The sequence below is a fragment of the Poecilia formosa genome, unplaced genomic scaffold (assembly GCF_000485575.1).
Source record: "Poecilia formosa unplaced genomic scaffold, Poecilia_formosa-5.1.2 Scaffold318, whole genome shotgun sequence".
Classification (NCBI taxonomy): domain Eukaryota; kingdom Metazoa; phylum Chordata; class Actinopteri; order Cyprinodontiformes; family Poeciliidae; genus Poecilia; species Poecilia formosa.
Window position 1 is genome coordinate 469,582 of NW_006800257.1, and position 20,187 is coordinate 489,768.

Below are 20,187 nucleotides of genomic sequence, written 5' to 3' on the forward strand. Positions count from 1 at the left end.
GCCTTAGTTGATTCTCGGAAGAAAATACCAGATAGCAACATCAAAAAGACAAGGAGAGGAGCAAAATGGTGTCTCAAAGACAAAAACATGAGTACTGGGTATAATACAAGATATTATACTAATATATATATAATTAGTTACATTTTATATAATACATGTATAAAATTATATAATATATATTATATTATGTATAATATTGATATAAATAATTAGTATAGCACTAATTATTCTAATTATTTTTTACTTTATTATTACTTTTTTTACTTAATATATTTGTTATTTATGTACTTATTTGTAATTTTTGTTGTGTGCTATGCTGGAACAAACAACATTTCCCCTCTTTGGGGATAAATAAAGTGTTATTATCTATTACTTTATATAATAGAATTATCATACTTGATTAAGATGATTCAAATTCAAAGAAACATCAGCACAAGGAAGAATAGCACCTTTTTGATGCTTGAATAATTAAGAAAACTAAAGATAAAAACACATGTGCCTCTGAAACCTGTGTGAGAAGCTAATAAATGTAGCAGGAGTGGACAGTGTCAGGACGTCAGCTCGTGACAGATTAGTCATTTCAAGATCATGAGTCGTTTTGTTTGACAAGCTGTTACAGTTTTAACATTAAATTGGCACTATTAAAATAATATAAAACTAATTTAGAAATACGTTCAATAGAAATATCTGCTAATCGGTGAATCTGCAAATATTTTACAATTTAGGCAGGAACCTAATGTAATCTAGCACAGAAGGCATTTTGTGTTTGTTTACCATAACTACTAATAATGTTAATAATACATAAAAGAATCATATAGAAAAACCAGTTTGGGCTCAATTCAGGTCTTAAATATGTGCTTCATGATAAATTTATATTGTAAATTTATATTCTGAATATACTGGCAAAAAAAATAAAAAATAGAATTTACCTCCGCCATATTTTCCCAGCCTTAGCATAGAATGATTTCTGAACATGGAATTTGCTCTGACTTAAAGTCTTCAGTATAAACTGAGACTATATTTCTCACAAATGTAGCTGGATATCAGCTCTTAGTGACAGACGGCTTTAACAAATACTTATCAAGTCGGTGTACTGCAAACAGCATGCTGATTTGGTTGAATACAAATCATCAGTGTGCAAACAAACATTCTTAAAACCTTTGGTACGCCGTTGTACCAGTAAACGACACATGGCTAGTCCTGGCATAGGCTAATGTAGCTTTTAAAGCAGAAAACATCAAATGTAACTTTATGTGGAATCAACGTAGCAGCCTGATAGAACTTGCAATTTACCTAAAGTTTGACAATAATGTACAGCTGAAGATTAGCACTGCCACTCAGTCCGGAATCACAATGCAGTTTGCTTCTGGGACATGAAAGAGGAGATAGTTAAACCGTTAGAAGAATTACAGAAAACATTCCTCTTTGATTTCCTAAAGATTGCACTTTGCTTGGCGAAATTGGCAACCTTATTAAGCTGACATTGATACAAACTGTTTACATTCTTAAGTTTAGCTTCACAGAGACTTTATTTTGGACAGATGAGCACACCAAGTTGATAAGCTTTTGTTGAAGCCGTCTGCGTCGCTAAGAGTCGAGGTGGAGTTACATTTCTGAGAAATACAGTCCGACTATCCCAGAAGCTCTGAGTCAGAACCTGACAGTCCAGAATACATTGGACATTTCTTTGACTTTCAGTGCTTTGTTTCAGTATTCCACGATTAAAACAAGATAAGTTCACTCTTCTGGCATTCTATGAAAGCTTTCCACAAAAAAAAAAAAAAAAAAAAAAAAAAAAAAAACCTCGAAAGAGAATATGTTATTATAGAAAAGCAGATAGGAGAGCTTTAGGGTGCTTTCACACCAGCCCTGTTTGGTCAGTTTGCATCAGTGGACTCTGATGCAATTCGAATACCTGAGTTAACACCAAGTGGACCGAAGACCGCTCCAAAAGCAGGAAGCGGACTATAGCGCAGGGCATTCTGGGTAAATACAACCAAAATCAAACACACAAGTCTATTGCTAGTGGGAGAAATGACTCATTGCCTTTTGCAAAGACAAAAGGGAAATCCTACAACCACTAAAATCTTGATACCCCTCCATATTTGTTTCGATTTTGTGAAGAAGGAAGTTGTGTTCAGTGTCTTCTTCAGAGTTTTTCGTGTTGTTTCCTTCAGTAGATTTTGGTGCAGCACCATCACAAGCGAGCAGGTGAACAGGATTTTCAAAGAGTTAGATTCATTTGATGCAGTTCAGTGTGAAAGTGAACCGTGCCAGCGTGAAAATGTAACAAATGTTACAAATTTGCTCCCCAATTGAACTGAGTCTACTGGACTATCAGGTGTGAAAACAGCCTTAGATCGCTACTTTGAGGAACAGGAGATAAAACCAAGCTCTTCTTTCCAAGAAACCCTTGTTTTATGTCACCAATATGCATCCAAAATCATTTCCATATTTGTTTAAATTGTTACATTTGATACAAACTGTATTGATGTTTTGGCAGCAGCAGGTTTTATTTTATGCCTAAATGGATATTTGCATTAGATAAGATCAATGTAAGCGTTACCCTACTTTAAATACTAACTGCCCTTTGTTCACCTGAAGAGCAGTATCGAATGACCTGCACACTGGTGTGTTGGTTGATTCAAGACAACCATTGGTTGCCAGCCTCCTTTGAAGTTGCTGCATTTCCTGAAAAAAAAAAAAAAAGAAAAATTAAGGGGGAGAGGGAAAAAAATTGGCTTCCAAAGAGACAAAGAAGAGTGGCAGTTGGCGCTGGATTCAGGAACCAACCGTACAAGAGTCGGCTTGCTCCCACTTTCAACAGCTTACTATCAAAAACAGGTCGCGCTACTTCCTGGCCATAAAAGTTCAGTGTGATTGATGAGCTGCTTTATGTTTGTTTTGACTGGATGGAGTCCAGTTTAGCCGGACGGGGACAAGCACGTGCATGCCGGTGGAGGAAACACAGGATGTATGGGAGGGTTGAGGTGGGGGCGCGGGTACTTTTGACTGAAAAGTAAAAGCGTGTGTGTGTGTGTGTGTGTGTGTGTGTGTGTGTGTGTGTGTGTGGATGGGGATTTTTCCCTGCCACACCCACCTGACAGGGAATTAATGCACACAAAGCAAGGAGAGATGAATGCTAAGTACATACTAGAGTTAGGAAGTGTGCAACTCTCATCCTCTCATGTTCCTGAGTCAGGGTGTTAGAGGGTCACCTCCTTTCTCCCTTCTTCTCTGTCTGAAGAAAGAAAAGCCTTTTTTCGATGGAGATAGTAAAACTTATGTCCGCCTACTTCTGGGATGAGAGAAATTGAGTAATATTTACTGAAGAGGCGGGTGACTAAGTAACTTTGAGTTTTCTCAGTGTGGATATTGTTCATCCAGGTCGGATAAGGAGAAAATGTCAGACCAAGATGGATATGCATCGGCTATGTGTGTGTTTGTCAAGACCTGGAGTCTGGTGTTTGAAAATAATATCTGATCTGACTTTCACATCCCGTTAATCTGTGATTTAGTTCCAGTTTCACATGTTAGAAAAGGAAATGGAACCCTGAACAATATGATGCACCTGCATGACTCAACAAGTAATGTTTGGAAAACTTTACATGTATTCCGATCAATATACTGTACAATATACAGCACCAGAACAACTACAAAGGAATGCTAGCTTAACACAAACTTAAGCGTAATCTTTTTTGTGGCCGATCCTACAGAACCCATCTGGTGACATGGTAGGAAAAAAAAAACTATTGCTGCCACGACTTGGGTTCGAAAAACCCACAGTCTTACTTCAAAATATTCAGTTATCAGCAGGAGTATGAAGCATTGCCATGACGGGAACAAACTAAAGCCCGAACAGTCCAGAACAATAGGTATTCATGTATGAAGTGACCAACACTACAAATGTATTTAAAGACCAGCTCCGGATCTTATTGGAGGATATACTAAATAAAATTATTGCTCATCATTGACAAATTATTAAAAATATTGAAGTTCACCTTGAAGATTTCTTCTAAGGTAGCAAAAACAAGCGGCGGTGGTGCGTGTGGGACTGGTACCACGGTATTGGACGGGACCTTGCGGGGCAGAACGGACCTCATTAACTCATCTGACTGAGAGGGGAAGTTAACGGCTTCTGTACCGCAACAACGAAACAAGATACCGATGATCTCATCCTCCTCTTCCCTCCATTCATCCCAATCGCTTATGAGTTGCCTTGGCAACTTGAGAGCTGCGTGCGTGTATGTGTGTTAGCAAGCATTAGCGGGGGCCTGAGAAACCACAGAGTGAAAATTATGTGTCATCAGAGAGGATTAGGAGCCCACGGTTTAGTCGAGGGTTTGGGATCCTGCTGCTGTCGTGCTCGAGGGTTTTTTTCTTCCTCCTCCCAGAGTAAACACACACACACACACACACACAGAGAGATGCGCACGCGTGCACACACACATACACACGCACAGACACACAGATATGTATACAGACTCATGAACCTCTTTAATCTGAGATGTGTTCAGCAGGGAGCCTGATGAAACGGAAGTCTTGAAATTGATTTTTGTTCCTGCAACATGCAACAAATCTGGTTCAAGTTTGTAACAGAAAATAGACAGAGGAAATTCACCAGCACCAAATAGTGTGTGAATGCGCTGAAGGTGCTCTTCTTCCTCCTCTGTTAACTGACCATGCCGTCCATTTTCCTCCCCATCAGTGGCTTTAATGCTAAGATTCCCAAAATATGTACTGTTCAGGCTTTTAAATTCATAGTTGATTTTGAATCGACAGATTCCTGGCACCCATTACTACTTCCATGCAACAAATGTAACTGAAGCACTTTGTTAACTTGATCAAATTGTCTAAAAACTTTTAATTAGTTATTTGTGACTTCTTGTTTCTCAGTGGTGGAAATGTTACGTAACCCGGAGTCTCTTCTCGGTCATTCAGGTTCGGCAGATTTGTGTTTATCTTCATAAGTCAGGAAATGGCTACAAGGGAATAAATACTCGCCCACATTTAGAGTCAGAGCAATAATTAAAAAGTTTTAAACAACCGGAGCTGTGACAAACACTGTGGAGACCCTAGTTTATCTTTCCACCGCACATAGGGAGGAGGATGGTAAAGGAAAATAAAGTCTTCAAAGCTCACTGCAGCAATGGCAAAGGGTGACATTTGGGGGTCACCAGGTCTCCAACCATTAGCATTCCAGCTGGTTGTTTGAGAGTACATTTTCTGTCCTAATATCATGAGTATAAATCTATCTAGATGCTTATTTTAGTTGAAACAACAAAGTTAATTCCAGGGACCGCATAATGTCCCAGTGGAGAACCCCGAGGAAGTCCACATGCGACTCCCCCATGGCACCTTACATCACCGTAGTAACCCAGCCCACTTCAAAATCCTGACAAAAGACACAATAAAAACAGTAAAAAAAAAAAAAAAAGTTCTGCCCAGATTAGTTAGTTCAAACCAAGCAAGAACTCCCAAACCGAGGCAACCCACTGTAGGAGAACACATTGCTCCCCCGTGTCCAGGCCATTTATGTGTGCTTTCTACTACTGGGACTTCAACAGAACTGTTCTTTGGTTTTATCTGAAATATACAGACAGGTGGGAAAGACAGTCACTATGGTGGAGGATCTGTCCTGCTATGGAGCATCCCTGTAAACATCATCAGCTTGGGGAGCATGCAAACTAATCAGCAATTTTCCCTTAGGGATCAATAAAGCATATTCCATTCTAGAAGGTATCACATTACAAGCCTTTGAAAATATCAGGATCTTTAAGTAAAGATCTGGTAGCTTTGGGTAGGAAACTAAAAATAGGCCATCTATGGACCTTTTAGCAGAAGAATGATCTAAAACATATGGCCAAGTCAACAGAGACACAAGACCAACCTTCTACCATTGGCATTTTAGGATGCTTTCACACCTGACAATCTGGTAGACTTGGTTCAATTGGGGACCAAAACTAGAACATTTTCATCTGTTTGCTTTCTCGCTGCACTGTGTAAAAAAGAACCAAACCCTTTGAAAAACCTGTTCCCCCCATTGCCTGTGGTGGTGCTGCACCAAGAACGACTGAAGGAAACAATGCAAAAACCTGCCTCTAAAAACACACTGAGAGAAACTTCCTTCTTCACGAAATATGAAAAAAATGGACTGGCATGAAATTTAAATGGTTGTAGGGATATCCTTTTGTCTTTGGTAGAAGATGATGAGTCACTTCTCCTGCTAGGGCTGGACTCCCTCGTTTGCGGTGTAGTTCACTTCCTGCAGCTGAAGCGATCTACGGTCCGCTTGGCATTCACATGTACACTAGAACGCACCAGAGTTTTCTTCATGTGAACTGAGTCCTAGGTTTGTAGGTGGAGCAGAGTTTGCTCTTTTGGTCTACATCAGAGTTTATTTGCACATTCACACCTCCAAAAAAACAAACTGGACTTTCTAGTCAAACAAACTAGAATTCAAACTACACAGGGGTAGTAGGGTGTGCTGTGTTCTATGCTGTAGTGTTCATCAGGAAATTTCAGAACCAAAACTTTTACTTTTAGTGGTTATTTGTGGTTTCTGTAGCATATTTGGCCGACGCAGTTTACTCCTAAAGTGTCAGTGATGCTTGTTACTAGAAACAATCTGTTACTTGGATTATTATAATTTCTATGCAGTGAACCAATAGCTGCTCCATGAAGCAGGAAGTCTTTTGTATGTAGCATCTGTTATGGACATGTGGGCCGGGAAGACTGAAAAAGAAAAAAATACTTGGTTTAAGGTCTTGGTGACAAATTTAAAGCCACTTCTGTTTTCATATTGGAAGCCATTCTAAATGTTCACTTTGACTGACGGCTTATGAATTTGGCATCATGACTCCCCAAGGCCATGTAGATGTCAGTATCTATGGGGGGTTGACTTTAAGTATGTAGCAGTGTTACATATTGTTATGAAGGAACTTTTCATGAACCTGTTTTATGCTCTGATCCGCCTTGTGGACTTTGCTTACTGTGCAGATTAGATCCTAGAATAAACACAAGTTGCCACAGAAATAAGTTAAGGAAGGAATTGGAGACTGAACATGACGTTCGGCTCTGGAAACTCGATCTGGGCTCCGGATTAGTTATCCGTTTCCCTTCCTGTGTGCCTTTCCTTCCTCTTCTTGCATATTTGTTTAGTCCTATTGCTGTTTTATCCTTGCTGCTTCAATTTATTGTCTTGACGCACCATCCGCTGCTGCTCTCGCCACACTTTCCTTTCTGTTTCCTCTCTTCCTTTTTTTTCGTCTCTGTGCCGCTGTCAGTTGCTGAACCTCCCTGCGCTGCTCTCTAACCCTGCCACAGGAAGTTTCCTGTGCTGAAAAGGAGCCCACGCTGGATTACTTCCTGCCAAAGAACGTTGTGGGACACGTTTGTTTGGGCCCCCTTCTTCCTCCTCCTCCTCCTCCTCACTCCTTCTGCTCCCCTCGCTGCTTCCTCCTCCGGGCCCCGTGCAGATGGCCGAGGCCGGCAGACCGGATCTCACAGGGCTTTTGGAACAGGCGGAAGGGCTCTCCGGCCCTAGAGAGAGCATACCGCAGCCGTGACCTCTTGACCTGAGCTTCACTTTTCTGCCTGCCCCATCTTCACTGCTCTCACAACTCGGCCACGGGAGACCAAAGTACAGCTGGTGCACGTCATGCAGATGGCAACTTGATTCAATATTAATAAGTCGGGGATGCATTCAGCTGTATCACAGGTCTATTTTCCGCTACAGAAAGCTACAAAGTCGACGCATTTTGATGGCAAATTTGATTTGTGCTGAGCTGATTTTGTCAATGAAGCAGAAACCCAACAAGAAAGTAGGATCCAACTTTTTTTTTGTTTGTTTTTTTATTCGCAACCCTTGTTGTCTTGAAGCTCTTTAATCCCATTTGCAGACACCTTCCTCAGACGACAGGCTGAGGGTCAGAGCTGTGCTTCGGATAACCTCGACCCTCCCTACCTTATCACCAACTGAATATAGAGGAGTAGAAGGAAAGGGAAGAAACAGAAATCTGACAATCTGGACAGAGTGTCATTTTAGATCGATTGCTCTCTGAAAACTTCCTTTGTTTGACATGTTGGGGTGAGCGGAAAGCGAGGGGGAGGGAGTGGAAGCAGACACACGGTTCTTATTACTCGTGTGACAAGTGACATTGGCGGCCAAAGATAACAGCTGTCCGACTCCCAGAGGAAGTGTTCGAGTCTGTCTGATAAGTCAGGCGTAAGAAGTGAGCGGCTTGTGCTCGGCGTGAGCGTCGGGGATGTTCTGATCAGAGCGACGCACGCTTAGCGGTTTGGTTTCACCTGTGCGAAACAGAAGAGGATACAGGAAAGAGAGGGGAGGTGAGCCTGAGTCATACTGTAGATCATCAGGTTCCAGCAAGAGAAGAGTGATGTGATGAGGCGGCAGTATCACATGCTGACTGGCATAAATGCAGGCCAATATCGGTGGCTGAATGTTTTTGGTGGTCGATTTGGATACATTTGACATTTTAACCAAAGATCTTTTTGGTAATGATCTTTGAGGCAAAAACAAACAAACAAAAAAGTTATAACATTTAAATTATTTTTCATTCAGATTTAGGTATGTGACTTCATTGCAAAGGGTCTAGCAATAAAAAAAATGCAGAAACATTTTCTAGGAAGAATGTCAGAAGCATTAAGTAAATAATGAATATTAATTTTCCCCACACGGTTATTTCGTCCTTCCGCTGTCTTAAGATCTTAAGACAGACCCTGCGGTCTGGTGGTGTTGCACTGACCTCACATGGGCTTTTACAAGTATTTTTTTGTGTGTGTGTGTGGTTCTGGAAATTGACAGTCTGACCAGACAATCCTCCGCTTCCTACTTATCCAACAATGACATTTTCCGTGCTTCTCCTGAGTGTCACGCCAAGACCACGGAAGAGATCAGCATCTTATAATATGCTTTCCTAATCAATTCTGCTTGATTCTTCTGTCAGTACTCCGCCGTGGCTTTCTCTGGTGGAACCTGGTCAATCAGCAGACAGAAGGAGTTGTGAATTATGTCAATTTTCTGCGCTGTTTTAGTATTGTACTGTAGTTTTCACGTTGGCAGCGGAGGAAGTGAACGAACATGTTCAGTCTGTGTTGGTCACGCTCCCAAACGGTTCACACTCCTTGTTTCAAATTGTCCAAGGTAAAACAGTGCTAATGTTTGTTTAAGAAAATGTAGAAAGGATGTGATTGTTTAGTAGAAAAGAGACAGTTATTGAACTTTTTTATTTTAAGCTATTTTAGATACTCATCCTGATTTTCTGTTTGTTCTTGACTTTTTGACATTTAACCAGAAAAATCAAAAACCAGGACAAGGAAATAAAGGAAATAAACAAGTTTTCAGAATATTTAAGCAATTTGTTTAATAATAATAAAAAAATAATAAAAATCCAGATGATTTAAAATTAGAGATTCTTCAATGAACCACGTTTTTCAGCAGGGTCATAGAGTTTTCTCCTAACAGGGTATTTTCTGCACTTTTTCAGGTGACTATAAATACTTCTTGGTTGTTATAATAGATTTTTTTACACTGTTGTTCTCCGGGCAGTGAGTGAAACACGGCGGTGTGAAGAAAGGAAATAAAACGGCGACTGGTTCACTTTCCTTCGCTCATTTTTCCTGTCATGCGTGTCTCTGAAAACAAACCAATAAATCTTCCATCCGCTGACATGCGTCTTTAGGATTAACAGAACAAAACAGCAAAGTGTATTATAACTATATATGTGTGTGTGTGTGTGTGTATATATATATATATATATATATATATACATATATATAAACATATTTTTTTTATTCATTCTGCAGTTTTATGTCTAAACTATCATTTTTTAATCTTTTATTCTAACCTCTTCTCCCTCTCTGACTCCGTCTCCCCCTTCATCTTTTTTTCTTTATCTCTGCTGCCATTCCCGTAATCACTCCCTCCTTTCGGCTTTTATCTCCACTTCCTCAATATCCTTTTTACTGCCTCCTTCCTCCCTGCCCTCCCCCTTCCCCGCGCTCTCCTTCCTGCCTTTCCTTCTTTCTTCCTTCCTCCGCCTCCAGCATCACTGCCGCCTCCCCATCCGTCTGCTTCTTCAACACTCAACTCGTTTTTCTTCTTTTCTTTTCCTTTCTTCTCCAATTTGTTGCCGTCTCCCCCAAAACCCTGACTTCTTCTCCGTTCTGCACCTCCAGGCCTGCAGCCAGTGTTTTGGAGCAGGGAAGACGTGGCTCAGTGGCTGCGGTGGGCCGAGAAAGAGTTTGCGCTGCGGCCCATCACCAGCGGCACCTTCCAGATGAATGGCAAGGCCCTGCTTCTCCTCACCAAGGAGGACTTCCGCTACAGATCCCCTCACTCTGGTACTACCTTTTACGCACTTCTGGAAACAGGAGCACACTCCCAGCTTTGAATCTATCAGTGAAATATTCTCAAAATGAGTCATTTCAGCCCACACTAGGAAAAAACCAAAGACTTAGCAGCTAGAAAGGAAATGCAAATGGCAGATCATTGAATTACGGAGAGGAAAATAGTTGCAAGTATTGCAAAACCTGCAGAAACATTAGTTTAGTCTTAATTTACAATAACTATTAGGTCAGTCTCATTCTGAAATTTTCTGTTCTTGTGCAATTTTTCAATTGCTCATATTAAACCTCCAAAATGGAAAATAAATCAGTAACGGCAGCAGGAGTAGATGATGTGGCTGTGCGAGGTGACAGCCGAGGGATGCAGCTGTTACAGTGCGACTGCTGGGGGAGAGGAAGTAGGAGACGGTTCATCAGGAAGTAGAAAGCAACCTCAACTGTCGCCCGAGCAACACCAGTGGAGAGGCACCAGAAAAAAAAATGAAATATTGAGCTGATTTTCTCCTTCCGTTTCTGCTATGTCAGGAAGATTTGAAAGAAAAAAGTCTCAACTGTGGAGCAGAGAACATCGGGAGTTTCAGGCTCCACACAGGCGCTGTGTGATGTGGTTCAGGATGAAAGTCATACGAGAATAAATAAGGCTCTGATAAATCTAGAAATGAGGTCAGGGATCAATCCAACTCCAAGGCTGGACAAGATGCTACTTTTTTATTCATAGCCTCTGGTTATTAGATTTAATAAGTAAAATAAAAAATCCTCCAAACTTCATCTTGCTTCAGCTTTAGTTTTAAATTATTTTGACATTGGTCATTAAATTTAATGAAGCTGGTTCTGCTGGTACCATGGTGACTGTAAAACCATTTTCATAGTCTATTTTATTATACTGGCACCTGTGAAATGACACCCATTGCCCAGTGTAACAATGTTTCAAAAATTAAAATTCTGAGGTCTTTTTTTAAAAAAGCTATTTGAACTTCTTAAAAAGCAAAATTTTGATTTTTGCTGTTTTAGTACATTTAATATTACAGTGAAACCAACATAGGCAAAACTCTTGACAGACAAAGAAAACATATTCTACATTTTTGCTGTTTGGCTCTTGCAGTTACGCATGGAAAGCAATTCCTACACATGCTCAAAAACTCTCACTTTTGATAACTTTTATTCCCTCAGTCTTTAACTGCAAACTGACCAAATGGAGTTTGTTAAAGTTTGAGGTGTGTCTGATCTCTGGTAGCCGCCTGTTTAACAAATATACTTCTAGCTTTCTAACTGGTTTTAAAACAACTTTTCCTTAATACCAGTGAAGGGTGGGGCCCTTTCAGTTTCCATGTTGGTTTCTAAACACGTCTCGTAAAGTAAGAAAAAAGTTGGTGCCTTAGCACAGCCAGCTAACTGGCAGTGTGCTGAAATTATTCTACGCTTTGCACAAACAGAGTGACTTGAAAGTAGGGACTTTGAAAACTGGGCCATAGATAGAAAGGAGTTGGGTTTTAGTGAACTTTTAACTCTTCCAGACATATTTGAAAACCATTGAAAGTGATTGTGGGAAGGTATGTGGGACTTTGACTCGAGCTGATGGCTGTAGTCATATCATCCTGCTTATAAGCATTGTCAACGGCTCCTAAAAATGTTTTCACCTTATATGATGTGTTTTTGAACATTGCTAGGTTTTATTTTCATGTTCAGCAAATCTTTAAAACTAAATAGGAGCAGACTGATTTCCTGGCCTGAAGGCCAGTGAAGTGACCAACCTGACAGCTCACCTCATTTCCATTTCAGCTGTGAGCAAACAAATCTCCCATCCTGTCAAGTAATCGATGAGGAGAAAAGTGGGAGGAAATGATTCATGATCTTCTCGGGTCATATTAGGTGTTTCGTTCACAAAGCCTGCCTCATAAGGTCAGATAACTAAAATGGAAGGGGATTTTTTTTTTTTTTACGTCAGAATTAGTTGTTTACAGCAAGTGGTTAGTGGTATCAGTCTAAATCTCACTTTAGGGAAGAGAGCAATTTTCTGGCTTGTGATGCGTCTATTTCCTCCTTTGTATGTTTATAGGCACAGAGTTCCCATCAGTCTCTGGGGTTTCATGCTTTGCTTTGTAGAAGCTCCTAGACGGCTGTTTCCTTGTCATGGAATGCATCTCTGAAAGACGGCATAACTTACATCATGGCGAGTGTGAGCCATAAACCAATCACTCAACAGATATCATGAAATTTTAAATATCCTGTTTATGTCTTCAAAAGGAAACTCTTATTTTGAGCACACATTAGTTTTTTACAAGCAGACTATTTTAAATAAAGGAATCAGAGAAAAGAGCAGGAAGCAGGAATTTTCCCCACACTGCCAGAAAGTGAGAACTGAAAGGGTGTGTGTGTGTGTGTGTGTGTGTGTGTGTGTGTGTGTGTGTGTGTGTGTGCACTCGCACGCGCGTTTGTTTGTGTGTGTTCACCCTCGCTTCCTTTATGAGAATCATTTCCTTGTTATGTTAGGCGGTTCAGAGCGTGAGCCGGGTGACCGTGTGTTGGTGAGATCATACCATCCGGTCTGGTGGCTGCTTGTGTAAATGTTGAGGTTGGAAATCATTGAGTGACCTTCCTGCTCAGGCTTTGTTCCTGCCCTCAGATGCTGCTCTACAACCAGGAGAGTGCCAGGATCATATGCACAATGGTCCTTTTATATGTTCATAGATTGTTAATGACTTTCCCTCGACAGTCCAGTTGATGGTTTCTCCATTTAGTCAGTCATTTCCAATCTCTCTTATTGTCCATTTTCTGTTTTTGCTTTTTTTTTTTTTTTTGTCGTACTTCAATGTTTGAAATAATCTGATTTTGATAGCAAAATGAAAATCAATAAAAACGTCACTTTTTTGATGTCTTTTAATACATGCACAAGTCTGTCCAAACCAACATTGTCTTTTGGGAAGAAGTAGTAGACCCCACTGGAACTTAGTGGAACGTTAGCTACATCTGGTTCACTATCAGTCGAGCTTTTAGAAATGAAACGTACATAAAGGAAAAGACGGTGGTGGCAATGTGATGGCGTGGTCTGTTCTGCGGCTTTAAGGCTACCACACACTCAGGTGTATGATGACTCTGCAGACACTGACCATGGATGGTTGAGATTTCATTGTCAAGCGTACAGATTGCCTACATTTCTCATAACAAAGTTCTTAATTTTCAAAGCTCAGCAAGTTTGACAAGCTAGTTTGGCACCTAGCAAGAATATGCAACTAGCAGTTGTGTGTTCTTGGGACTGGTTGGGCTGACTCTCAAGAGTCAGTTTGCTGACCGATACCGAGTACGCGGTCACAGAGACCCCCAGAAACCCGGACGTTTTTACTCTGCAGAGGTTCAACTCAAACCGGACGTCCACCAGACATGTCCATGCAAACGTCCAATTTATGACTGCGTTGGAGTGGAGAAGCAGGGCTAGACACCCAACTAGCTCATCAAACGTACTAGTCTCCATTGGGATTGAGGGACATTACAAAATTTGTCATGAGAATTGATGGAACCATGAATTCCCCTGCATGAAAGTTTTGTGACCTAGAACTTGGGTAAACTTGTTTTATGCAACAAAGAGATGATCTCAAGCACACCAGCAAGTCCACCACCCGACGCATTTAAAAACAAATGAAGGTTTTAGAGTCTGGAGTTAAATTCCACCCTGAACATTCCCTTCATGATCAAAAAGCCTCCACTGTGGATCAATTAAAACAATCCTGCAAACAGGAGCTGTCCAGATTTCCTCCATGGTGACAGGAAAGTCAGTTGTTGCAAATGTTTGAGGGCAGCTGGGAATACAGAGTCACAGAGGAACAGCATTCCAAATATTTCCTGGCCTTCCTGTTCTACAACATCAATCATCATTTATGTTAGAAGAGGTGAGAGCTCAAAAGGATAAAACAGAGAAACTTTCATCTACTCCATTGTCTTGCACTCTGTTGCAGCATCAGTGAACTGCAGACATGCGTCGACTTGTCCTTTTTTTTCAATAGCTTCTAGCATTGATGTGCTTTACAATCTTTGATGGGAAAAATGGCTAACTTTGAGTCTGTCCTTCACTCAGTAATACCGTCCACACCCACAACTGTTTTTCTTGGAGGTGTGTAGTGGCACTTACGATTGGAAATAGATCTGATTTTGAGTTTCAGACTGGCTAATCAAACTGGAAATTGAAGCTTACAAGCTAATTTCTCAGAGCATTTCCTGTTTTATTCATACAGCTCTAACTTTAGATTTGCATTCAGATGAGAAAAAACATCCCTAAACAATTAACAGTCATTTGGAAGCAGACCACTGTTAGATTTTATTAAGTAGAATTGTGGTTTCAGGCAGCCAAAGCAACAAAGAGACTCTTTAGATGAGTTTGTGATACAAATTTGATTTGCCAATCAAGAGGTGGATGCAGATGTACAATTTAAAAAAAAAATCTTGATGTGACATTTTCACTGATGTTGCATTTTAAGAATGTACGGACAAATTGAAGATTTCTAAAAATGGAAGGTACAGCACAAAGTACCACAGTCATCTTTTATCAACCATGTTTTTCCTGATGATCCTAAAGGAGAACCACCAACAGACGAACAAACATAATTTGGTTCCAATTTAACGTTTGCTTGTGATTCATTAAAGTGATGCTGGAATATTGTGTATGCAAGAATAATACAAGAATGTAGTAACCTCTGATGAGGAGTCACTGACGGATACTGAGGCATTGATATTGCAGACTTTGGTTTAAATACAAACCGAATGCTATGAGCTGGTTGTAGTAGGTCCCAGTCTATGATGTCTTCACACTCTGGGGTAGACTATCTAAGAAGTGTCTCTAGTAACAGAAGTATTATTTGTTTGATGAGTCCTGTCCTGAATTGCTTAAGCCAGAGGAAGTTTGAGCAATAACGGCAGCATCGTTTGGGCTGGATCCTGGAAAGCACAGAGGAGGAGAAGAAGGGGAACCGGACACTGCGTCTGACGACACCGCTAATGTCCCACATCATGCAGGCGTCAGATGTCACTGGGAGACGTATGGTAACCTATGACCTTTTGCTTTCTGCAGGGGATGTCCTGTATGAGCTGCTGCAGCACATACTGAAGCAACGGAAGTCCAGTGTGTTTTGCCCGTCTGCTTACTTTCCTGGGAACTCTTTCCATTCGCTGCCTGAAAGCGCTGTGCAGCATCTGAAGCTCGAAGGTCAGTCCTCCCTACACTAGCTTCCTACTTCAGGGACACACTTCAGGTTTCTTTAGCCTTTGTTTGGAGACTAATAATGACTACCAGTTAGAATTAGAGATGCACCAATCCAGTATTAATATCTGTATCGATCCCAACATTGAAAAAGAAAACAAAAAAAAGATCTAGCTCGGATATGGGTGACAATGTACCAGATCCATAAGGGCAGATCTATGCTTTGTGCTTTTTGTGACATCATGCTTTATTATTTATTTATAAATAAAAATAAAAAAATTTGTTACAAAAGTACAAAACATGCTTTTGTAAAATGGCTTAAAATGCCACTATATTGCCTTTAAAGCACTATGTTGGGTAGGCTGCTTTAGTTATTCAGTTCTTACTTATAGTTTTATTTTGGGCTGAGTTTATTGCAATTCAGACTGAGAACAAAGTTGCAGTGAATGCTTGATACGGCTTCTTTTTCCTGCCATTAATCTGAAGCCTCTAGCTGAGCTAATCTGATGCTAGCAGCCAACAACAAATGTAAGCATAATTAGCCACCTACTGGATTTTAGCTAGTTTTGGTCAGGTTCCTCTGAACCTTTTACACCTGCCTTTTGTATAATAAATAATGATGTGAAAAATAGACCTGAAGTCATTTTTGAAGCATTTTGTGATGTTTGTTGCTTTTTAGTAATTAATCCTTACTTTTAATTGTATGACATATACACTAGCATTGCAGTCACAGGGCTACCCAGAGCTCATTTTCAGCTTATAACAGTGGCAGAGATTTCCAGCTAAATTATGCTTCTTCAAGGAAAAACATCTCTGAAAGTCAGAAAATCATCTCCTGATCTCGTATTTACTGCCTTACAAACTGATTAAGATTAACCAAAGTGATTAAGAGTTCTAGCAAACATGTAAACTATGCAAAGTCCTCCAAAATATGTAAGCAAAAGCGTCAGCTTAATAAAAGTGTAAGGCAGCGATGGAAGTACCATTAGACTACTTTGTTGATTCTATTCGAGGAAGTGCCGACCAAGTTGGTGAAATACCTGAAACTGCTTCCTGGGTCGGGTGGAAGAAAATGTGACTCGGCAGCAATCAGATAGGACTGAGCCGTAACTCTGGTGTTGACAGTAAAACCTGCTCCACCAGGAAGTGCTGATGTAGTTAAACAATAAAGAGTTCATGCAAAGTGACTCATTCACTGTGGTGAGTTCCTGCTTTGTTGTCGGTGCCCCTCTTAGCTATTTTCCTATACCACTGATCACTCACATGCAGGTACCTGGAACCTGCAAACCTTCCTAAAGTTTCAGAGAAATCTAGAGCGTCAACATTGTTTCCACACTGAATTAGTTTACTCTCAATGGTTATTTAAGCTCTGTTCAGTACTTTTACATTTAGGAGTTATAGAATCTGTCCAGTTCTCAAAAACATTTGCAGATTTAAGTCGTTGCTGCATTTATTCCACGTTTCCTGTCTCATTTGCTTCCTTTCCTTCCCTCATTCAGTGATACCTTTGTTAATTCCTTCCATCCTTCCTCAGCACCCTCTTGTCTTCAGATCTTCTCCCTGAAACATTCGGCTCAGTCTCAGAGTGACACTAGTGACATCTAGTGGAATATTTGTGCATGTGCGACATCTTCAGTAATGAAACCGTTTAACTTCCCATCAGTTACAGGAAATATCCACAACCAGGAACACGCCTGCATTATAAAAATCAATATTTGTTTCTCCTCCTTTTCCTTTTCAGGTGTTTTATTTTCTGAGAATATCCATCTAGTAAAGATCAAACATTTGCTTGAAGTTGTACATTTGAATGTAAAAGCTGTGGTTTGTTGTAGGAACGTTGCACTGCTGCCGCTGCTGGTTTGAAGCCGTTAGATAAATATAAATAGCTAAAATCCAATATGTCTGCCTCCTCAGAGACGGTACGGCGGGCGCCACGCGGTACAGAACCCCTCCCCCAGAACCCGCCCACCATCGAGCTGAGGCACCGCCGCTCACGCTCACGCTCCCCCCTCAACCCGGCCCCGAGGCGGTCGCCCCAGGAGCCCAACCGGCCCCGCTCGGCCAGCGAGGACCCCCTGCAGAGCTTCTCCCAGCTGCCTGACAGTAACCACCACCTGGCCGAGGAGATGTACCCGCTGTCCGTGTCTCCGCCGGCCCCCAACGGGCCCTGCGCCGCGCCCAGGGAGGCCCCCAGCCCAGGGCTCCAGGAGGCGGGGCCGCCCCGCGTCATCCAGCTCATGCCCAGCACCATCCTGAACCCTCTGCTGCTCAGCCCCGGCAGAGGCGGGGGGGCCGGCCTGGACTTCAGGCACAGCCGCGCCGGGCCCCCCTCCCAGGTGGTGATGGAGAACGGGCGTGAGAGCAAGGTGCATGTGCACCACCACCACCACCACCAGCAGCAGCAGCAGCAGTTGGCCCAGCAGCAGCTGTTGCAGCAACAGGAGGAGGCGCTCTACAGGAACCACGTCATCATGCCCGTGTCTCCTCCAGAGGAGCAGCAGATGCCCATTGGCCGGATAGCAGGTCATTACATCACTTCCCGTCCTTCATCACAAAACACCAGCTGCCTTTCCACTGACCACAACACAGCTTACTGGAATATCACTAATAAATTCACTTAAATCTGCAACATGTAACTTTTATAAAGAATGTTTTTTACATGTTTGTTAAAATTATCGCCATGCTGTGACATTATGAGACAGATAAAATGTGAAAAGATTGATCTCCACAAGCTGCCATTGCTGTCTGATGAAACACACCAAAAATAACTAATCAGAGCCAGTAGGAGGGTCTTAGAGCTGTCAATCATTCTTGTGTACATGCTGCAGAGAAACAACTTACTAGCATTCACAATATATTCTGTTAGGTGCAATGTAGTGGAGAGCAATGTGGTGGGGGGAGAGTATGAGCAGCAAAACAAGCTTGTGATTGACAGCGCTAAGGCCCGCCTCCTGCCTCTGATTGGTTGTTTGTGGTTAGCACTGGGAGGAGGCAGAGGAGCTTGATTTTTTTTTAAAGTAATTATTTCATAATTCATGACAATTGCAGTTTCAATACATATGTAAAAAATATATATATTAAAAGTTAAATACAGCAGCTTTAATGAAATAGTGACAATTTCAAAAAACAGGTTTTTCAGTGTTTGTGTGCTCGGATGAGGTGGTTTTTCAGTTGTATCACATTGGTGTGTTTATCAAAGCTACAATGGAAACACTTTTTTCAAGAGTCACACTGGTTTGTATACACACAGTGTAGGGCTGGACAATAAACCAATAACAATATATATCACAATAGACATGATCAAAATCAATAGATAATATATCCAATAGAATACTCAATAACTTAGCTGAACTCCAATCCAAAAAGGCTCAGCATTCTGGGAGATGTAGGCAGAGGAAAGGTGTTAGCCGCTCAGCCTGTCATGGTGAGCTAAGCTAGGAGCGTGGCATCATAACCAGCATGGAGTGAAAACTGTGGCTAAAACAGAAAACTTTATGCCACCACTGTGGCAGTATTTCAAATATTTACAACAAAAACCTGATCAATAATCATCTATAGACCGATATGAAACCTTTATTTCATGATTATAACCCAGCTCTAATGTCACAGCATCACAGTTCATAAAAAGTTGTGTTTGTCATTTGAACATGTTGAATCGATCGCTCTTAGGTAAAATGGCAATTTCCCTAATACGCCGCATACGTAGACACTGAGTGTCGCTCCAACGCCTCAATGATGGCTCAGTGTTGAGAGCTAGCGCCATGGCTAAAATATATATGTTTACATTCATCACTACCATGATTATTAATGATTTATCACATGAACAAACATATTCACGTGGGATTTAACTACAATTTCTTATTTAACAGAAACACCACAATCGCTACATCGTGTTTTTTGACGTTAGTGGAATATCTGGTGATAGAAACCCAGCTAGTGTTGGGAGTGTTTCTTTGGAAACGGTGTGAACTGAGCCAGAGCGCCCCCTGTGTGTTGTCCCCAGATTGCAGGCTGCTGTGGGACTACGTGTACCAGCTCCTGTCAGACAGCAGGTACGAGAACTACATCCGCTGGGAGGACCCCGACAGTAAAGTCTTCCGCATCATGGACCCCAACGGTCTGGCCAGGCTCTGGGGGAACCACAAGGTAAACGCACCACTTCCTGTTCCTTCATGGACGCCAACCCCAAACAAACATCACACCGTTATGGCGACCGGCCTCATGAAATGGGTTTTTCTGCTGTGTAATCTCACAAAGAAATATGGAGAAAAATGGAGACAAATCCGACTTTTAATTGAAGTCGATTTGTTCAGAAACTTTAAAATCCGTAAACATATCCATCTCTCAGTATGATTTGTAAACATGGGGTTTTGGTCCCCCTCTTAATGAGAAGTTTCAGACGCTCCAGTGAGATGAAAGGAGAGTTTACTGTAAGCGGGATCCTCTGGAATGTACTTCTATCATTGTTCAGGGGCCAGAAGAGAGAAATGCTGGAGCTTCCAGATGTTTTTCTGTTTTACTAAATAAATATTGCTTTCTCTTGGAAACAAAAATAACTTTTAGTGGCTTTTTCTTTGTTTATTTTGTTTTAGTGTCCTCCTGTCTGTCATTTCCTTCATATAACCTTCCTT

General features: G+C 41.3%; 1 protein-coding gene across 5 annotated transcripts in view; it reads left to right on the forward strand.

Annotated features, from left to right (window-relative positions):
- etv6 (ETS variant transcription factor 6) overlaps window positions 1-20,187 on the forward strand; it is a 32,785-nt gene that overhangs the window by 11,599 nt on the left and 999 nt on the right. For all 5 annotated transcript variants that reach the window (XM_007573075.2, XM_007573076.2, XM_016661201.1 and 2 more), the window contains exons 3-6: window positions 10,201-10,365; window positions 15,428-15,562; window positions 17,471-18,079; window positions 19,560-19,702. In XM_007573075.2, the coding sequence (XP_007573137.1) occupies window positions 10,201-10,365; window positions 15,428-15,562; window positions 17,471-18,079; window positions 19,560-19,702 (1,052 nt within the window). The remainder of the gene's footprint in view (window positions 1-10,200; window positions 10,366-15,427; window positions 15,563-17,470; window positions 18,080-19,559; window positions 19,703-20,187) is intronic.